At 41.6% G+C, this 17,672-nt stretch overlaps 1 protein-coding gene across 9 annotated transcripts in view; it reads right to left on the bottom strand.

Moving 5' to 3' along the window:
• Positions 1-17,672, bottom strand: part of ralgapb (Ral GTPase activating protein non-catalytic subunit beta) — a 137,748-nt gene that overhangs the window by 35,666 nt on the left and 84,410 nt on the right. For 6 of the 9 annotated variants that reach the window (XM_060919369.1, XM_060919371.1, XM_060919374.1 and 3 more), the window contains 6 exons: positions 14,635-14,802; positions 11,497-11,611; positions 11,223-11,370; positions 11,027-11,091; positions 10,260-10,398; positions 8,423-8,556 (listed from right to left, as the gene is read on the bottom strand). In XM_060919369.1, the coding sequence (XP_060775352.1) occupies positions 8,423-8,556; positions 10,260-10,398; positions 11,027-11,091; positions 11,223-11,370; positions 11,497-11,611; positions 14,635-14,802 (769 nt within the window). The remainder of the gene's footprint in view (positions 1-8,422; positions 8,557-10,259; positions 10,399-11,026; positions 11,092-11,222; positions 11,371-11,496; positions 11,612-14,634; positions 14,803-17,672) is intronic. The other 3 variants (XM_060919372.1, XM_060919373.1, XM_060919377.1) reach the window with 1 other exon arrangement.

The following is a 17,672-nucleotide window of genomic DNA, read 5'->3' as shown; positions in this document are numbered from 1 at the left end:
AACCTACAGATGGTGTTTGGTGAACATCGTTGCAGTGACCTGGACGTGCAGATTTCTTTACAACATTCAGAAGATCTGCCCCTTCCTCACCACCTACTCTACTCAGCTCCTGGTCCAAGCACCGATCCGGTCCTGCTTCGACTATTGCAACTCTCTCTTTGCTGGCTTTCCAGGAGCTACCACCAGGTCATACAGAACACTGCAGCCCACCTGGTGTACAACCTCCCTCGTTCCTCCCGTGCTATCCCTCTGCTCGCTGCCTGTTGCAGCTTGCATCAAATTTAAGACGTTGGTGCTAGCTTCCCAGGCAGTCAAGGGGTCAGGTAAAGCATATATCCAGAGACTGATCTGACCCTACACTCCACTGCTACTGGTTGCCTGGCCCCTCCTTTCCTTGGCTGTTTGCCGATTGTTACGTCACCAGAATTTTACACTAAGTGTTATTCTGTCACTTGTTCCATTTAGCGCTAGAACTTTCTTGGCTAGAACTTCAGCACTTCTTGTATGTCGCTCTGGATAAAAGTGTCTGCTAAATGCCGCATAATATAACGTAAAGTAAATAACGCCTGAAGACACAGTTGTTCCCATTATTGTAAACTGTTTTTAGTACGTTATGCTACTAGCTTTGGATGGTATCAGAGTAACACAGTATAAAAAGGAGTTTTTTTTCCGTTTCCGTTTTCGGTTGAGAGTACGTCGTGCGCGTTCTGGCTGCCGCTTCTCACCAGAGCTTTTTTATTTTATTTCTTTTTCTATTTTTTTTTCTGTGTGTTTGTGTAGTTTGATGTTTGAGTATTTTGTCCGCCGGTTGTGGTGTAGCTTCGGACCCAGTTTTGGGTGTCGGTTCCCTCCAGGCCTTGGTTCGCCGTGGGTGATGCCTGCGTTCCCAGCTGTGGACTGCAGTGAGCTCGTTGCTCATTTTACATCGTGGTTGTCCAGCGCTCTGCGCTTTAACGCTTGGCGTGATGTTCCGAGCGATGTTGCTCGGTGGTGTCGCGGCAGCTGTGCAGGCGGTTTGGGACACACCAGCGCTCTGCGTGGCGGAGCTTCTCTGCTCGCTTTGTGGATCCATGGCGTGGTGTTCGAGCGATGTTGCTGACGGCGTCACAGCGGCGGTGCTGGAGATGTGGGACTTGTTTTCGTGTGCCTTTTGGTGGGACTGTGGCTGCTACACCACGGGAATTACATCCTGACCCCGACTCAGTGGACTTTTTTCTTATTTATTTATTTATTTATTTATTTATTTTTAATTATCTTTTTTTTTTTCTCCTTTCCTTGTCTATAATTGTAAAGCGTCCTTGGGTTTTTTGAAAGGCGCTATATAAATTTAACGTATTATCATTATTATTATAACAACAGATAGATATTTAGAAATCCCGAAGGTATGATTTTCACTACCATCAAAAATATGGACTATCCTCTTTCTATTCAACCGATACAGAGATACTGTTTTGAGCAGGGGCGATTCTAGCATCTGATCTTTGGGGGTGCTTAGCCCCCAGAGCTGACAGAGGCACCTGGCTTGAACGACAGTGTTTCCACGTTTATTCCGCATTTAGACTAGACTTAGACAACAAGACTAGACTAGACAAGACTTATGCAATGTTTTAACAGAAGCTGACCCAATAAACTATGATATCTACACATTTACAACCACTGACACAAATATTTACGTTATATTTTTAACTAAACAAGACCTACTACTGCATTTGTAATGTTGGAGGCTAACACACGGTGGTCTAGCACCGTAGCACTTGTACAGCTCTGCACAAAAGTATCTCGATATGGATGATAAATGTCGTTTTTATCATTCTGTTCATAGACCAGGGAACATCAATATTGCATTATGCATATTATTGTGTTGTGTTTAACAATTGTAACTCCAGTCCGTACCTTCACATCTCGCTGTGCCAGTAATACTCAGGTGCTACTTCGAGCTCCTCATCGGCATGGAATCCAGTTAAAAAAAAACACCATGTCGTAGCAAGCACTCGCGCGGACAGGCAACCCAATCAGAGGGGACGCAAGGAGGAGAGGTATTTTACTGGTCATAGAACTATCACGTAACAGGTGAATTCAAGAGCACACACACATTCATTGCGCAGTGCGCAAGGGCACTTATTTCTGAAAATTACGTCCAAAAGCAGTGTTTTTGAGGGTGCTGAGCTCGTTTTTGGGGGTGCTTGAGCACCCCCAAAAATAGGCTAAACATGCCCCTGGTTTTGAGGTGATGTGATGTGATGTAATGCGCAGCATGCGCCACCAGAGGTCAGTCTACTGGTCAGAAAGTTTCCCCATATACCTTTGGGGTGATTATGTTCTGCGACAATGAGGAAGTGGTGGTGTTGAAATAAACGAAGGGTGATTAACTCTTGAAAAGGAGTTGTCTCCACAGTTCCCTAGCACTCAACTGGTGACCCTGTTTACTCTCAGACGATTCTGGAGTTGCTCAATTTAGATCATTTCTGCTCTTCAGGTTCTCCTAGCTAATCAATTAAATAAGGCTAGCTATGCAATTATGAAAATACTGCAACATATAACTATCATGAGAGGAGTCCTCATTAGCCACATGATTTTATTCAACTGCCATCCTCTCATCTCCATTCAGACCACTGATGTGTCGTTATCCACAGCAGCAGCAGGCCCTCCAGCAAGGTATGCTGAACCTACAGAAGGAAGGCGCTTATTTCCTTTCAATATATTATTCTATTTAAACCCAGCAAGATTTGTCCAAGCAGGCTAATTTCATATAAGACACAAAAGCACTGTAGGCTAGACCAGGGTTTCTCGTTGAAGCTAATTTTTACTCGTAATACGGTACAATTGCTGGGTTGCATCTGACGTCACATCAGCCTCATTAAGCTACGGTCACACTACAGCTCACGATGCTTTGCGATGGGTTATCGATGAAAATGAGGCATTTTGGTGGCGATGCATGGTGATATACAGGTGAGTTAAAAGTTGTGGTCACACGGCAGGTGAACACTTGACTGTCACGCCTTTGGGGACTTGAATCTGGCGCAGCTTGAGTGGCCACGCGCGCTCATGGAGCGCGTTGTGCACACGCTTGGGACCCGATCGTTATGGAAAACACCTGATACGGATTTGAGCACAACTTCGGACGTGCAGATACGGACACTGTTTTCACAGAGGCTTTAAGAAGCACCATTATCACCGTCACGTTTGTTTCTAGCCATGTTTACAATGCTGTTTAAATACTCTGCTTTATGATTCTGCTTTGTTTTGCTTTCGTTTTAACAAAATATCACGCCTGCTAATAAACAAACACTCTTCCTGCACTTAGATCCATCTACCGCCGTCTATCTTGTCGTGTCCTGATCCCCAGATCTTTAACCCAGCCACGTGTAAAAAGTTCTACGTCTCCATGCTCTTCCAGGTTTTCATCCGTTTGTCTGTGTAGAACGAAGTCTGCAGCACCAGGTAGTCTGAGATGTCGGGGAAATCATCTCATCATCATCTCTAGCCGCTTTATCCTTCTACAGGGTCGCAGGCAAGCTGGAGCCTATCCCAGCTGACTATGGGCGAAAGGCGGGGTACACCCTGGACAAGTCGCCAGGTCATCACAGGGCTGACACATAGACACAGACAACCATTCACACTCACATTCACACCTACGGTCAATTTAGAGTCACCAGTTAACCTAACCTGCATGTCTTTGGACTGTGGGGGAAACCGGAGCACCCGGAGGAAACCCACGCGGACACGGGGAGAACATGCAAACTCCGCACAGAAAGGCCCTCGCCGGCCACGGGGCTCGAACCCGGACCTTCTTGCTGTGAGGTGACAGCGCTAACCACTACACCACCGTGCCGCCCTCGGGGACATCAATGGATGGATAATTTTCCAATTCGTAGGAAAAATCCTCCTTTGTTAGCGTGTAAGGATCTATCCCACTGAGTGGTTTCTATATCTACATCTTTTGAGTGTACTTCTTGGTGTGAATAACTTGCTTGTTTGCTGAACACAAACATGGCAATAAGTTCTTGTGTTAATTGTCCAGACTCCACTTTTGGATCATTAATCCCTTTTGACTGAGAATGTCCTGTATGCATGGTTTTATGTTGGCTTCTGGTACATCCATACAGTTTTAAATAAAATACCTACAATTAAAGAGAGTTTGTTTTTATTGCATTTGTTTAATTCCTGGGCTCCCATCTGTAACAGGGAGTGATGATGCATCCCATTAAGTCGATTATTAGGATTCTAATAGAATAGATGAACCAAAATATTTTTTTAATGGGCCCCAACTCGTTAAAAAGTATGAATAGGTGGGCCTTACAGTAGAAAAGGTTGAGAACCCCTGGGCTAGACAATATCATGCAGGCTACAATGACCATCACCAGCAGCTCAGCTTTTTTTTTTTAAATTAATTCATTCACTGGTTGCCCCAAATTGCTGCTATCTTCTGCAAATCTCCAAATCACATTCCTTTGAAACATTTTTTTGCCTCTCTAACAGTCTTCCTCAGTGCATGGGGGTAAAATATACTCGTCTTCCTCCAAGTAAGTTCATAACAGCTCTGATTGTTTTAAACATTTAAATTAATCACCCTAACATAATCACCATAATCTTCCATATGTTGGTCTATGATTAAATTGCCCGCTGAGTCACCTCATATTTCTACCACAGTGAAACAGGAAGTCACGGGTTCCTAAACACTCAGCGAAACTTTAAATAAAATATAAATGCCAATATACTTTGGTTACATTCAGTTTATATATATATATATATATATATATATATATATATATATATATATATATCTGCCAAAATTGTAACACCTACCCTTTTCAAATACATAAATAAATAAATAAATAAATAAATCCCTTTTGATAAGGGGTTTTACTTCCTGAGAGCAAACTTTCTTCAATCAAAAGATTAGCTTTCGCTCACATTTTCAGTGAGAGATTAACGGTCTACAAGTTGTTGTGCTGGATGAGAAATCTGCTGGCATGACCTGCTTAACTGAACATTGAACATCTGCGTTTCATCACCTTGGAGAGCTCCACTTCTTAGCAAGCCCTCTGCATTGAAGCCAAGAGCAGAAGGAAGTCTTAATTAAGAAAGGAATAAGACAGATCATCTGCAGTGCCGAGGCTTATGATCTGCCAAACCCTCATTATTTATTAAAAAAAAAAAACAATTAAAGCCGCTAGCAGCCTTGACGGGCCCTCGCACGTGTGATTCTGCAACCCAGGACATTCCGCTACCCAACAAAACAGTCACGTCATATATTCATCAAACGTTCAAAGGTGACGTACATGTTGCAAATGCCATGACTGCTTGATGGATGAGAGATAGACAGACAAAGACTGTGTGTGTGTGTGTGTGTGTGTGTGTGTGTGTGTGTGTGTTTCTGTGGTGTGAAAATGTACATTTATATATGTACAAAAAACTATACGTGTCTCCTCCTTATCTCTATCTCACACTAATTTTAAGTCATCTTAGCTTTCCTGTGTCTGCAGTGTGTGTGTCTGTTTGTCAGAGGGAAAGTGTGTGTGCGTGTGTGTGTGTGTGTGAGAGAGAGAGCGAGAGAGAGAGAGAGTGTGCTCAGATGTTGCGTGTGCATACTTGAGAAAGTGTGTGTGTATGCATAAATATGCATATGACTGACTGAGTGTGTGTGTGCACAGAATTGTTTACGTCACACATTCTCGTGAGTATTCATGTGTGTGTATGATTGCAACTGTGTGTGTGTGTGAGTGAGAGAGTGAGTGAGTGAGTGAGTGAGTGAGTGAGAGAGAGCTGAGATGTTGCGTGTACATGTGAGTGCATACTTGTGTGTGTGTGTATGCATAAATATGCATATGACTGACTGTGTGTGTGTGTGTGTGTGTGTGTGTGTGTGTGTGTGTGTGTGTGTGTGTGTGTGTGCGCGCACAGAATTGTATACGTCACCCATTCTCGTGAGTGTTCATGTGTGTGTGTATATATGATTGCAACTGTGTGTGTATATGAGAGAGAGCTCAGATGTTGCGTGTGCATGTGAGTGCATACTTGAGTGTGTATGCATAAATATGCATGACTGTGTGTGCACAGAATTGTATACGTCACCCATTCTCGTGAGTATTCATGTGCGTGTATATGATTGCAACTGTGTGTGTGTGTGTGTGTGTGTGTGTGTGTGTGTGTGTGTGTGTGTGTGTGTGTGTGTGTGTGTATGTATACGAGTGTGTGTGCGTGCATGTATATGGGTGGGAGTGTGTTGGTGGCGCTATGTCAGGCATGTCATAGATCAATCCGTCAAAGCATTGAAAATTTTTGGCACATTTCCTGCTAGGCATGTGATTTAGACGTGTCAATATCATCAGAATCACGATATCCAATATTTTGTAAAGTTTCAGATCAATCCATCAATGAATTGAACATTTTTTCCCCATTTCCTGCTTGGCCAGATGGTGGCGCTGTGCTAGGCATCTGAATTACACATGTGAATATCATCACAATCATAATACACAATATTTTGTAAAGTGTCAGATCAATCAGTTAAGGCATTGCCAATTTCTGGCACATTTCCTGCTTGGCCAGTGCTATAACAGGCAGGCCCATTGGGCATCAGGTTATCATAATATCTATTGAAGTAAGAAGTGTCCGACCATACAGTCAATGCACTGTGGCTTTCTGACACGTTTCCTGTTTATGTGGCAAGATATTAAAATCATAAGGCCACTTCAACAAAATTACAAGCTCTCAAAAATCCCTTCGCAATTTAATATCAGCGACATCTTGGCATCACGTATAACAAATTTCACACGAATCTCATGAACCGTCTAGGAGGAGCATGTTAAAATTCATCATGTGTCAAAACACACATATTCAAAACCCTATTCTTTCCTTGGCCAGTTGGTGGCGTTATATCAGACAGGCATATTGGGCGTCTAGATGGCATAATAATCACATTCTCTAATAACCTGAAAGGTTTCAGCCAAAACATTAACTGTATTATGACTTCATGACACATTTCCTGTTTATGTGGTGAGTATTAAAATTCATAACATTGCCATTTCAACATATTACAACATATCAAAAATCCCTCGCAATTCAACATCAGCAATATCTTGGCATCATGTTTGCCAAGTTTGACATGAATCTGATGAACCGTCTCGGAGGCGTACATTAAAATGCCCATGTGTCCAAACGCATATAAGCCCAATTACCTCACTTCCTGTTGGGCGTGGCTAATGCAAGGTATGTACGAAAGTTGTTCGTCTTGGGACGAACTACATACGTACCGAATTTGGTATGCGTAGCTGAAACTATATGCCAAATCCAAGGACTCCATGACATTAGGGGGCGCTATGAAGTCCCTGGGCCACGCTCGGGGCCAAACGTCTGTGGCTGAGAAGCAGTTACAATGACTGATGTGTGTATCAAATTTCATGAGTTTTCATGCATGGGAAATGCCTCAAAAAAACCTAAGCACGACAGGAAAATAATAAGAAGAATTATCCTTCGAAAAATAGCGTCTTCGCACCGAACGGTGCTCGGGCCATAAAAAAGGGGGAAAAAAAAAAAACCCTCACCCACTTGTCTCGAGGCTGAAGCAAATAAAAGCTAATCAGATAATAATAATAATAATAATAATAATAATAATAATAATGTTAAATTTATATAGAGCCTTTCAAGAAACCCAAGGATGCTTTACAATTACAGACAAAGAAAAAAAATAAATAAATAAAAATAATAATAAAAATAAAAAAAAGTAAAAAGTCCACCGAGTAGGGGTCAGGATGTAATTCCCGTGGTGTAGCAGCCACAGTCCCACCAAAAGGCGCATGAAAACGAGTCCCACATCTCCAGCACCGCCGCCGTGACGCCATCAGCAACATCGCTCAGAACACCACGCCATGGATCCACAAAGCGAGCAGAGAAGCTCCGCCACGCAGAGCGCTGGTGTGTCCCAAACCGCCTGCACAGCCATTGCGACACCACCGAGCAACATCGCTCAGAACATCACGCCAAGCACTAAAGCACAGAGCACTGGACAACCACGGTGTAAAATGAGCAACAGGCTCACTGCAGTCCACAGCTGGGAGCGCAGGCATCACCCACAAGGAACCAAGGCCTGGAGGGAACCGACACCCAAAACTGGGTCTGGAGCTACACCACAACCGGCGGACAAAAACACAAACATCAAACTACACAAACACAGAAAAAAATAAAAAAAATAAATGAAAATAGAAAAATAAAATAAAATAAAAAAAGCTCTGGTGAGAAGCGGCAGCCAGAACACGCACGACGTACTCTCAACCGGAAACGGAAAAAAAAAAAAAAGATAGCCCTATACTGTACTAATGCACCTCTTTCCATCATTGTTCATCTTCAATAAGAAATCTCACCTTCCTCAAACAATTTCAGTTTTTCTATACATCAATCATATTCCATATAGGACTGTATGTACCTTTGCGAGGCCAGCAAGCAGCTCCAGAGCAGCAAGTGAGATGCTCATGTCAGGCCTCCACTGCGAGTTGAGTCTCTGGGTGACCAGGTGGATGCTGCGGATCAGCAGGCCGGCTGCCGTGTCTGTGTGGAGAGCTGGGATATAACACACAGCATGCCACAGAGAGCGGGTTAGTCACACACACACACACAAGCCAAGCCAAGCCAAGCAAAGCAAAGCACTGACGCGCAGCCAGCAGCCACATGGAACAAGGAGAGTAATGTCGAACACACTAACACAAATGCACATGAACATGTATGCATGCATTTTAACTTGCACTGCTGCTGCACTAATTTAAAAAAAAAAATAAAAAATAATAATTAAAAAAAAAAAATTTTTTTTCTTTCACAAAAAAAAAAAAAAATCTCAGTGCATACAATCAATTCTAAAACCATGCATCTAAACCAGGGGTTTTCAAAGTGTGGGAGAGTCAGCCCCCCCTCAGAGAGCAAATAAACAACAGCGCCCCCCTACAATTTTTGTTTTTGCTATACTTAATGTTCCACTCGTATTTCAAAAAAATGGTTGTTGTACACATTATTTTTTTCTTTTACACATTTTAAACATGTGCTTTTTAAAAACCTCTTTTTCACACATTTTAAAATATCTGTGCTTTTTAAAACATCTTTTTTTACACATTTTAAAACATCTGTGCTTTTTAAAAACCTTTTTACACATTTTAAATATCTGTGCTTTTTAAAAGCTCTTTTTTTTACACATTTTAAACATCTGCTTTTTTAAAACATCTTTTTTTTTTACACATTTTAAACATCTGTGCTTTTTTAAAACCTCTTTTTTACACATTTTAAATATCTGTGCTTTTTAAAACCTCTTTTTTACACATTTTTAACATCTGCTTTTTAAAACCTCTTTTTTACACATTTTAAACGTGCTTTTTTAAAACATTTTTTTACACATTTTAAACATCTGTGCTTTTTAAAACCTCTTTTTTTTTACACATTTTAAACATGTGCTTTTTAAAACCTCTTTTTTACACATTATAAATATCTGTGCTTTTTAAAACCTCTTTTTTACACATTTTAAACATCTGTGCTTTTTAAAACATCTCATAGCATCGTTAGCTAGCACCTCTTGGCAGACAACACACTGTGGCAGTGGAGCATCTTCAGATCCAGTCCATGAAAATCCAAACTTTAAATAATCGTGGTCATACTTCCTTCTTTTTTTGCTTGGTCCAGACTCTGTCTCCTCACTCACTGTAGCTTTAGGTACTAAAAATCGATCCATTTTGTCTCTGGTAAAGGCTAGCTGAAGTTCGCTAAATGTCCGCAATAGTAACTTATTCTGGTTTATTTTTCCTCACGTTGCACCCCCCCTGAAGAACTCTGGCGCCCCCTAGGGGAGGCGCACCCCACACTTTGAAAAGCCCTGATCTAAACAAACACCAAAAACGAAAGTTGTATATCACACTGTTGCGTATTAGCTTTTTTTTTGTAATCTTGGAAATCCTGGTTTTGAGGTTTAATCAATCTTCCTACATGGAGCATTTAAATAATGACCAAACATGTTGGCACCATGCAGTCTATGATGACAACATGCCTTGAGAAAAACCACAGAGCAATTTATTTAGCTTGCAATAGACAGACAAACTTGGATGAAACTAGGGCAACAGACAGACAGACATTTAATGGGAAATTGCTTATGCTAGACACATTTTTAAACGCTAAATCTTCATTTGTCTGAAGAAAAAAAAAAACCAAACTGTTTTCCTGTGACAATAGCAGACAAATTTTCTTTTTCTAGAATGCATCAGCACCGAGTGTCCCTCTGGACTTACCATAGTCTCGCAGTAGGGCCTGGGCAGGTCTCTCGCTGTCTGGAGTTGTGGCCTCAGAGCTGCCTGCACTAGAATTACTGATGCCACTATTATTGCGGCTGTGACTCTTAGCCAAAGAATGACTGCTGTCCACGCTTCCCTGAACATGGCAAGAGGAGAGAAGGCAACACTACATTAATAAGCTTATTTTATTTTCATTTGTTTATTAGGTAACTCCAGAAAGACTGGCAGGTATCACATGTGAAAATATTTAACTAATTGATTTGAGATGTTGAAATAAAACTGTAACGACTGTTGTTTCATCTCAAAATCACTTCCTACACATAACTCGCCAATAATTCTGGACACGACTATAATTCCACTGAAGTCAGTGTACAGAGTCATGAATGGTCATAAAATTACAGTATAGGAAAAAGAAAAAGAGTGCTCTGAGAGCACAATATCCCACGCTGGCGACTATATATCTATGCTATAAGTGCTTAATACACCCTCATGAAATTGTCAAAGTACAAGTTCAGTAATCAAGGGCCATAACTCTGGTAAAATGCGATGGAATTGAATGAAATTGCAATATGCGTATTACCGACGTAACAAAGAATCCTGTCAGGTTTTGTGAAATTCCTCCAAAAATTGTGAGAGGAGTTGATTTCAGAAGGTGAGCACCCTTCCCGGGACGGACAGACATCGCCACGACATAATCCCCCTCCGGGCCTTTCGGCCAGCGGGGGATAAAAATGAGCTCTTCATACAAAACTCATTCAACCTACCACTTCGGTTTGGGTTCCAATAGACTCCAAAAGAGCAGAGTCTTGAACAATATTCAGCATTGCAGCTGTGGACAGAACACAAAATAAGAAAAAATCAGCCCTGGGCACACAGGAAGCTGGAGAGAAAGAGTCATCAAAACAAAATAAGCTGAAGATTAAGTATGTTCAAATAAATCAAATGCATAAACGAACAAACCAAGTATCATCTGTGTATTAAGTGGGTCTGTCTCTGTTTGCAGGGCACCAATCAAGATATTGACCAATCGCAGCTTCAGTGAAAGGAAAGACACTGGCTTATCGTGAAGCGAACCCTCATCGTTGCTGAATTTCCCTTCCAAAAGAACCTGAAATCAAAATGATTTTAGATACTTCAGTCACCTCAATCCACAAGTTTGAACATTAATGCGATTTGTGACTTATGGAATCGCGGAGATTCAAATATTTAAAGAAAAAAAAAAAAAAAAGTTTACCTCAGATTTAACATTGCCGAAATGGTGAGGCAGGGGCAGCATGGACAGCAATATGTTAATGGAAGCTCTCCTCAGTTCAGTGGGGTTTACATAGGACTTAAATTTGGCCAATTCACTGCAAGAGAGAGGAGAAGAGTGAAACAAACAAACAAAAATGAACAGGTCTCTCAAAATACTTGCGCTGATGAATGTTTCTATAATAAATTAAAAATAAATACCGATGCTAATGAAACTAAGAGTACTTTCATGAGAATCTGCTTCCTGAATGTCTCCCCAGTCCTGAACCAATGGAGTCGCTACTATCGAGGTGTACTAGGTTAAAGGAGTACGCCACCCCCAAGTGAAACTGAGTCAGTCCCTGCAGTCCCTAGAGTTGGATGAGTGAGCCAAAGCGTCTTGTAGCCGACCCAGCCATTGTCCTGATCTGGAAACGTCCCCGTTAGCTTTAGCTTAGCGTAGTCGCTGTAATCCGGCGTGTCCAGCTAGCATTGTCGTTGCAAAAGTGAATCAAATAACTCAAGATTTTTTATAATTATTTCTCATGACCTGTACATTCACATCGAGTACACACATCAATGCAAATCAACACGAAGGGATTTACTAGACCAATTTATATCTGGAACTATTTTCGGCCACAGCACAGGCAAAGCACCGCTGCAGGCGCAAAGACACCACGCAGCACCACAACTTCCGTCAATACACCAGTGTTACCAGGGAAACCAGGGTTTTCAGGTGCTGCGTGGTGTCTTTGCGCCTGCAGCGGTGCATTGCCTGTGCTGTGGCCAAAAATAGTTCCAGATATAAATTGGTCTAGTAAATCCCTTCGTGTTAATTTGCATTGATATGTGTACTCGATGTGAATGTACAGGTCATGAGAAATAATTATAAAAAATCTTGAGTTATTTGATTCACTCTTGCAACGACAATGCTAGCTGGACATGCCGGATTACAGCGACTACGCTAAGCTAAAGCTAACGGGGACGTTTCCAGATCAGGACAATGGCTGGGTCGGCTACAAAACGCTTTGGCTCACTCATCCAACTCTAGGGACTGCAGGGACTGACTCAATTTCACTTGGGGGTGGCGTATTCCTTTAAGGTTTTGGATACACGACTGCACTCTCTCATGCACTTTTCGGAGAACTTGGAAATGAATGTGAGAAAATGGAAGTGAGCTAGTAGGTCCAGCAGAGGACCAAGAATGTGTACTTGAAGACCAATACAGCAGAGTGTGTGGTAGAAATCAGTTTTTGAGCAGCTTAAAACCCATCTACGCATCTCAATTATAACTGCTAAGATTTCCAGTGACGGAAAAGTCTTTTATGATGAGGTGGCATCACTCCTACTAGCATTAAGTGGCACATTAAACATTAGCATCCGACTGCTGATTTTCTTTCATTGAAAAATTAATATGAAATACTTCTTGAAAATACATTTAAAAAAAGGTCAAATAAAAATATTTGGATAACGTGAATATTATATACAGTAGATATAAAGTGGACACACCCTGTTAAAATGATAGGTTTTTCTGATGTAAAAAAACAAATTAAAAAAAATGAGACCACGATAAATAATTTCAAAACTTTTCCCACCTTTAATGTGACCTATAACCTGTACAATTCAATTGAAAAACAAAGAAATCTTTTAAGGGAGGGGGGAACATACAATAAGCTGGTTCCATAAGTGTGCGCACCCTTAAACTAATACTTTGTTGAAGCACCTTTTGATTTAATTACAGCATTCAGTCTTTTTGGGTTCACACCCGCCATCAGTTAAAATGACTCTAATTAACCCCAAATAAAGTTCAGACATTTACTCAGTTGCATCCTCCAGCAAAAGCCAGGGTTCACAGAGAGCTTACAAAGCATCAGAGGGAGCTCACTGTTGAAAGGTATCAGTCAGGAGAAGGGTACAAAAACATTTCCACAGCATTAGATATACCATGGAGCACAGTGAAGACCGTCATCAAGAAGTGGAGAAAATACAGGACAACAGTGACATTACCGAGAACTGGACGTCCCACCAAAATTGATGAAAAGACAAGATGAAAACTGGTCAGGGAGGCTGCCGAGAGGCCAACAGCAACACTGAAGGAGCTGCAGGAATTTCTGGCAAGTACTGGTTGTGTACTACATGTGACAACAACCTCGTGTATTCTCCATATGTCTGGACTATGAGGTAGGGTCAAAGAAAAACATCCAGGCCAAGCTAAATTTTGCAAAAAAAACCAAAACAAAACATCAACTCTTCCAAAACCATGTGGGAAAATGTGTTATGGTCTGATGAAACCAAGGTTGAACTTTTTGGCCACAATTCCAAAAGGTACATTTGGTGCAAAAACAACACTGCACATCAAAAGAACCCCATCCCCATGGTGAAGCATAGTGGTGGCAGCAGCATCATGTTTTGGGGTTGTTTTTCTTCAGCTGGAACAGGGGCTTTAGTCAAGGTGGAAGGAATTATGAACAGTTCTAAACACCAGTCAATTTTGGCCCAAAACCTTCAGGTGTCTGCTAGAAAGCTGAAGAGGAATTTCATTGTTCAGCACAACAATGACCCCGAGCATACATCGAAATCAACAAAAGAATCGCTTCACCAGAAGAAAATTAAAGCTTTGGAATGGCCCAGACCTAAATCCAATTGAAAATCTGTGGGGTGACCTGAAGAGGGCTGTGCACAAGAGATGCCCTCGCAACCTGACAGATTTGGAGCGCTTTTGCGAGGAAGAGTGGGCAAATATTGCCAAATCTAGATGTGGCAGGCTGATCGACTCCGACCCAAAAAGACTGAATGCTGTAATTAAATCAAAAGGTGCTTCAACAAAGTATTAGATTAAGGGTGTGCGCACACATGCAACCAGCTTACTGTATGTTTATTTTTTTTAATGTTTTCCCCCTGTAACAGATTTGCTTGTTTTTCAATTGAATTGTACAGGTTATAGGTCACATTAAAGGTGGGGAAAGTTTTGAAATTATTTATTGTGGTCTCATTTTTTTACATCAGAAAAACCTAACACTTTAACGGGGTGTGTACACTTTTTATACCAGCGGTATATTTGTTTGAAAATATTCAATAATGGTTGTCCAGTGGAATAGAAAATTAAAGGGGCGTGCAGCAGAGGCCTCATGTAGCTCCTCACCGGTCAGGTAAAATAATTTCCAGTGCAGATATAAAGTACGGAACCACTACGTTGATCCCTTTCAGATCAGAGCAGAACAGAGCTGAGGAGTTCAAGATGATACTGGCCAGAACTGGCCTACAGATGAAGTCCGAAATTTGAAGGCCTTGGATGAGAACCATGTAGAACCTGTTATGAATGAAAAACAAAACCTCTTTTCAATGTTTACATAATGCTTAAACACAGAAGTGATCTAAGAATAAGTGCACTGGTACACACACCTCAAAAAATTAGAATAATCATGAAAGTTAATTTTTTCATAATTCAATTCAAAAAGCTAAACTTTCATATATTCTATATTCATTACACACAAAGTGAAATATTTCAAGCCCTTTTTAAATTTTGATGATTATGGCTTATAGCTCATGAAAATCAGAAATCCAGTATCTCAAACTATTAGAATACTTCATTTCAAGTCTGAGTAAAACAGTATAAAAATACCATGCATCTCTCAGTCTAGTTCAGTACACGCAACCACAATCATGGGGAAGACTGCTGACATGACAGTTGTCCAGAAGACTATCATTGACGCCCTTCACAAGGAGAATAAGCTACAGAAGGTCATTGCTGAAAAGGTTGGCTGGAAAAGGTGCACAAGCAACAGGGGTGACCGCAGATTTCAGAGGATTGTCAAGAAAAGTCTATTCAGGAACTTGGGAGGGCTTCACAAGGACTGGACCGAGGCTGGTGTCAGTGCTTCAAGAGCCACCACGCACAGACATCTTCAGGAAAGGGGATACAACTGTCGCATTCCTAATATCAAACCACTCCTGAACCAGAGACAACATCGGAAATGTCTTACCTGTGCTAAGGAGAGAAAGAACTGGACTGTTGCTCAGTGGTCCAAAGTCCTCTTTCAGATGAAAGTAAATTTTGCATTTCATTTGAAAATCAAGGTCCTGGAGTCTGGAGGAAGAGTGGAGAGGCACAGAATCCAAGGTGCTTGAAGTCCAGTGTGAAGTTTCCACAGTCTGTGATGATTTGAGGTGCCATGTCATCTGCTGGTGTTGGTCCACTGTGTTTTATCAAGTCCAAAGTAAGCACAGCTGTCTACCAGGAGATTTTAGAGCACTTCATTCTTCCATCTGCTGACCAGCTTTATGGAGATGCCGATTTCCTTTTCCAGCAGGACTTAGCACCTGCCCACAGTGCCAAAACTATTACCAAATGGTTCCCACCAGTGTTGTAGTCGAGTCACTAAACCTTGAGTCCGAGTCCAGTCTCGAGTCCCCAGTGTTCAAGTCTGAGTCAAGTCCAAGTCATTTTAAAAAAAAAATTCGAGTCGAGTCCGAGAACAAGACTCCAACCGCACCATTTGATGGTGGCTATTTTAGTGCCATTGAAGTGCATATCCTGGACCAATTTCATTTTTTTTTTAAAATATGAAAGCATGTCCCTTTACACACTCATCTAGAAGGGTAATTTTGCACAAGGCCATCTGCCTACAGCAGAAAACAAAATAAAACTTGTCTGGAAAAATCCCAAGGGAGTCTGGAGCCAGATTCGTTATGTTACCTGTGGAAGCACCAGCAGGCTGCGCGAGCTTGCACAGTTGCAGTGCACAGCCTGTGTAGACCAAGTTTAGCAGCTAGCGATTTTGCATTAAAATATGGAATTGTCACCTGAGCGCAATGTTACTTCACCTTTGGATGAAGAATATAATGAGATGTCAGAATTGGGGCTTCATCTGTTTGGATTCGAAGATGATTCAAGTAGTGAAGATGACGGAGACAACACCGGGGATGTAAATAATACGGTCGTTTTCTCATAAACAAACCAGCGCTGGCGTAGGATTCAGAGGGAGGCGTACCGCACGCGACGTCATGAAAATCAATGTTTGTCGGGAAATCCAAATGCCAAGTTTTTTCAGAGGCGGACCAATTCGCCTCAAATGGCTTGATTTCAACTGAATTTTTCTGGTATTGTGCAAGGTAAAAAAAAATTGCAGAGAATGCAGAATGTTACAGATATTTGACCAAAGTTTAATATAAAATAGGAGAATTACATTGATCTCGCTCCTGAATTTACCCGTGATATGCACTTTAACATTAGTTTGTTCCTGAACATGACGTATGAACAGGTGAATGTGCATTCTCTTTGTCAGGGAGTGTGAAGTATTCTGTCAGAGACGGATCTAAGTGCAGATGTGTTTATTAATACAAGTGAAGACAGGTAAACAATCCAGAATGGCAGGCAAAATCGCAAAACGGGTAGAGCGAGACACAAACAGGCTATCATAGACTCGGCAGAATCAAAGACGAGAAACAGGAAATCGGGGATCAGGAAACCACAAGGAAATAAGACTCGGTAATGTGTCAGCAATGCAATTCAATACTTGGCAAAGTGAGTGCGTTTTCACAATATTTGTATAGGTGCGCTGATTGCGCCTTAATCCTGTGCAGGTGTGAGTCGTTTCCGGCGCACGCGCGAGAGTCCGCATCATGTCAGAGTCTATCTGATGCACGTGCCAAGGTGCATAGGTGTGTCGCTCTTGCATGAAATTAGTACAAAAATTAAAGTAGATATAAATATCTTATGCCAAATTGTTACGGCATGTTACAAAAAATAAATAAATAAATAAAAAACCCAGAGTCCTTGTCTCCAATTTATGAATGCGGTCAATGCACGAGTCCGAGTCATGAATGAATGAACCCTTTGTCACTGTTACCAGTGAAATTGACCATCAACCTGTCCTTACAGAGGCGGAACAGGACAGGAAGACAGGGATAAAAGAAAAGAAACACAGTAGTAACATGAGGAAAGATGAGGAAAAAAAAAAAAGAACCCCCCCACACTATGCTCCTATCAGGAGTACAGTGTGGGAGCATTTAAAAAACCTCTGCACAAGCACACAATAACACAAGTACACTTTAAAACATGGGACTTGAGGGGAGGGGAGGAGGTAGAGGTAACCCAGTGCAAGCAAGCAGCCGTCCGCTCCTGCAGCCATGCAAACGGCGCTGGTCACGCACCCGCTTGTCATACCGGGGGTGAAAAAC

The sequence above is a fragment of the Neoarius graeffei genome, chromosome 4 (genome assembly GCF_027579695.1).
Source record: "Neoarius graeffei isolate fNeoGra1 chromosome 4, fNeoGra1.pri, whole genome shotgun sequence".
Classification (NCBI taxonomy): Eukaryota; Metazoa; Chordata; class Actinopteri; order Siluriformes; family Ariidae; genus Neoarius; species Neoarius graeffei.
This window is presented reverse-complemented; position numbering and strand designations above follow the sequence as displayed.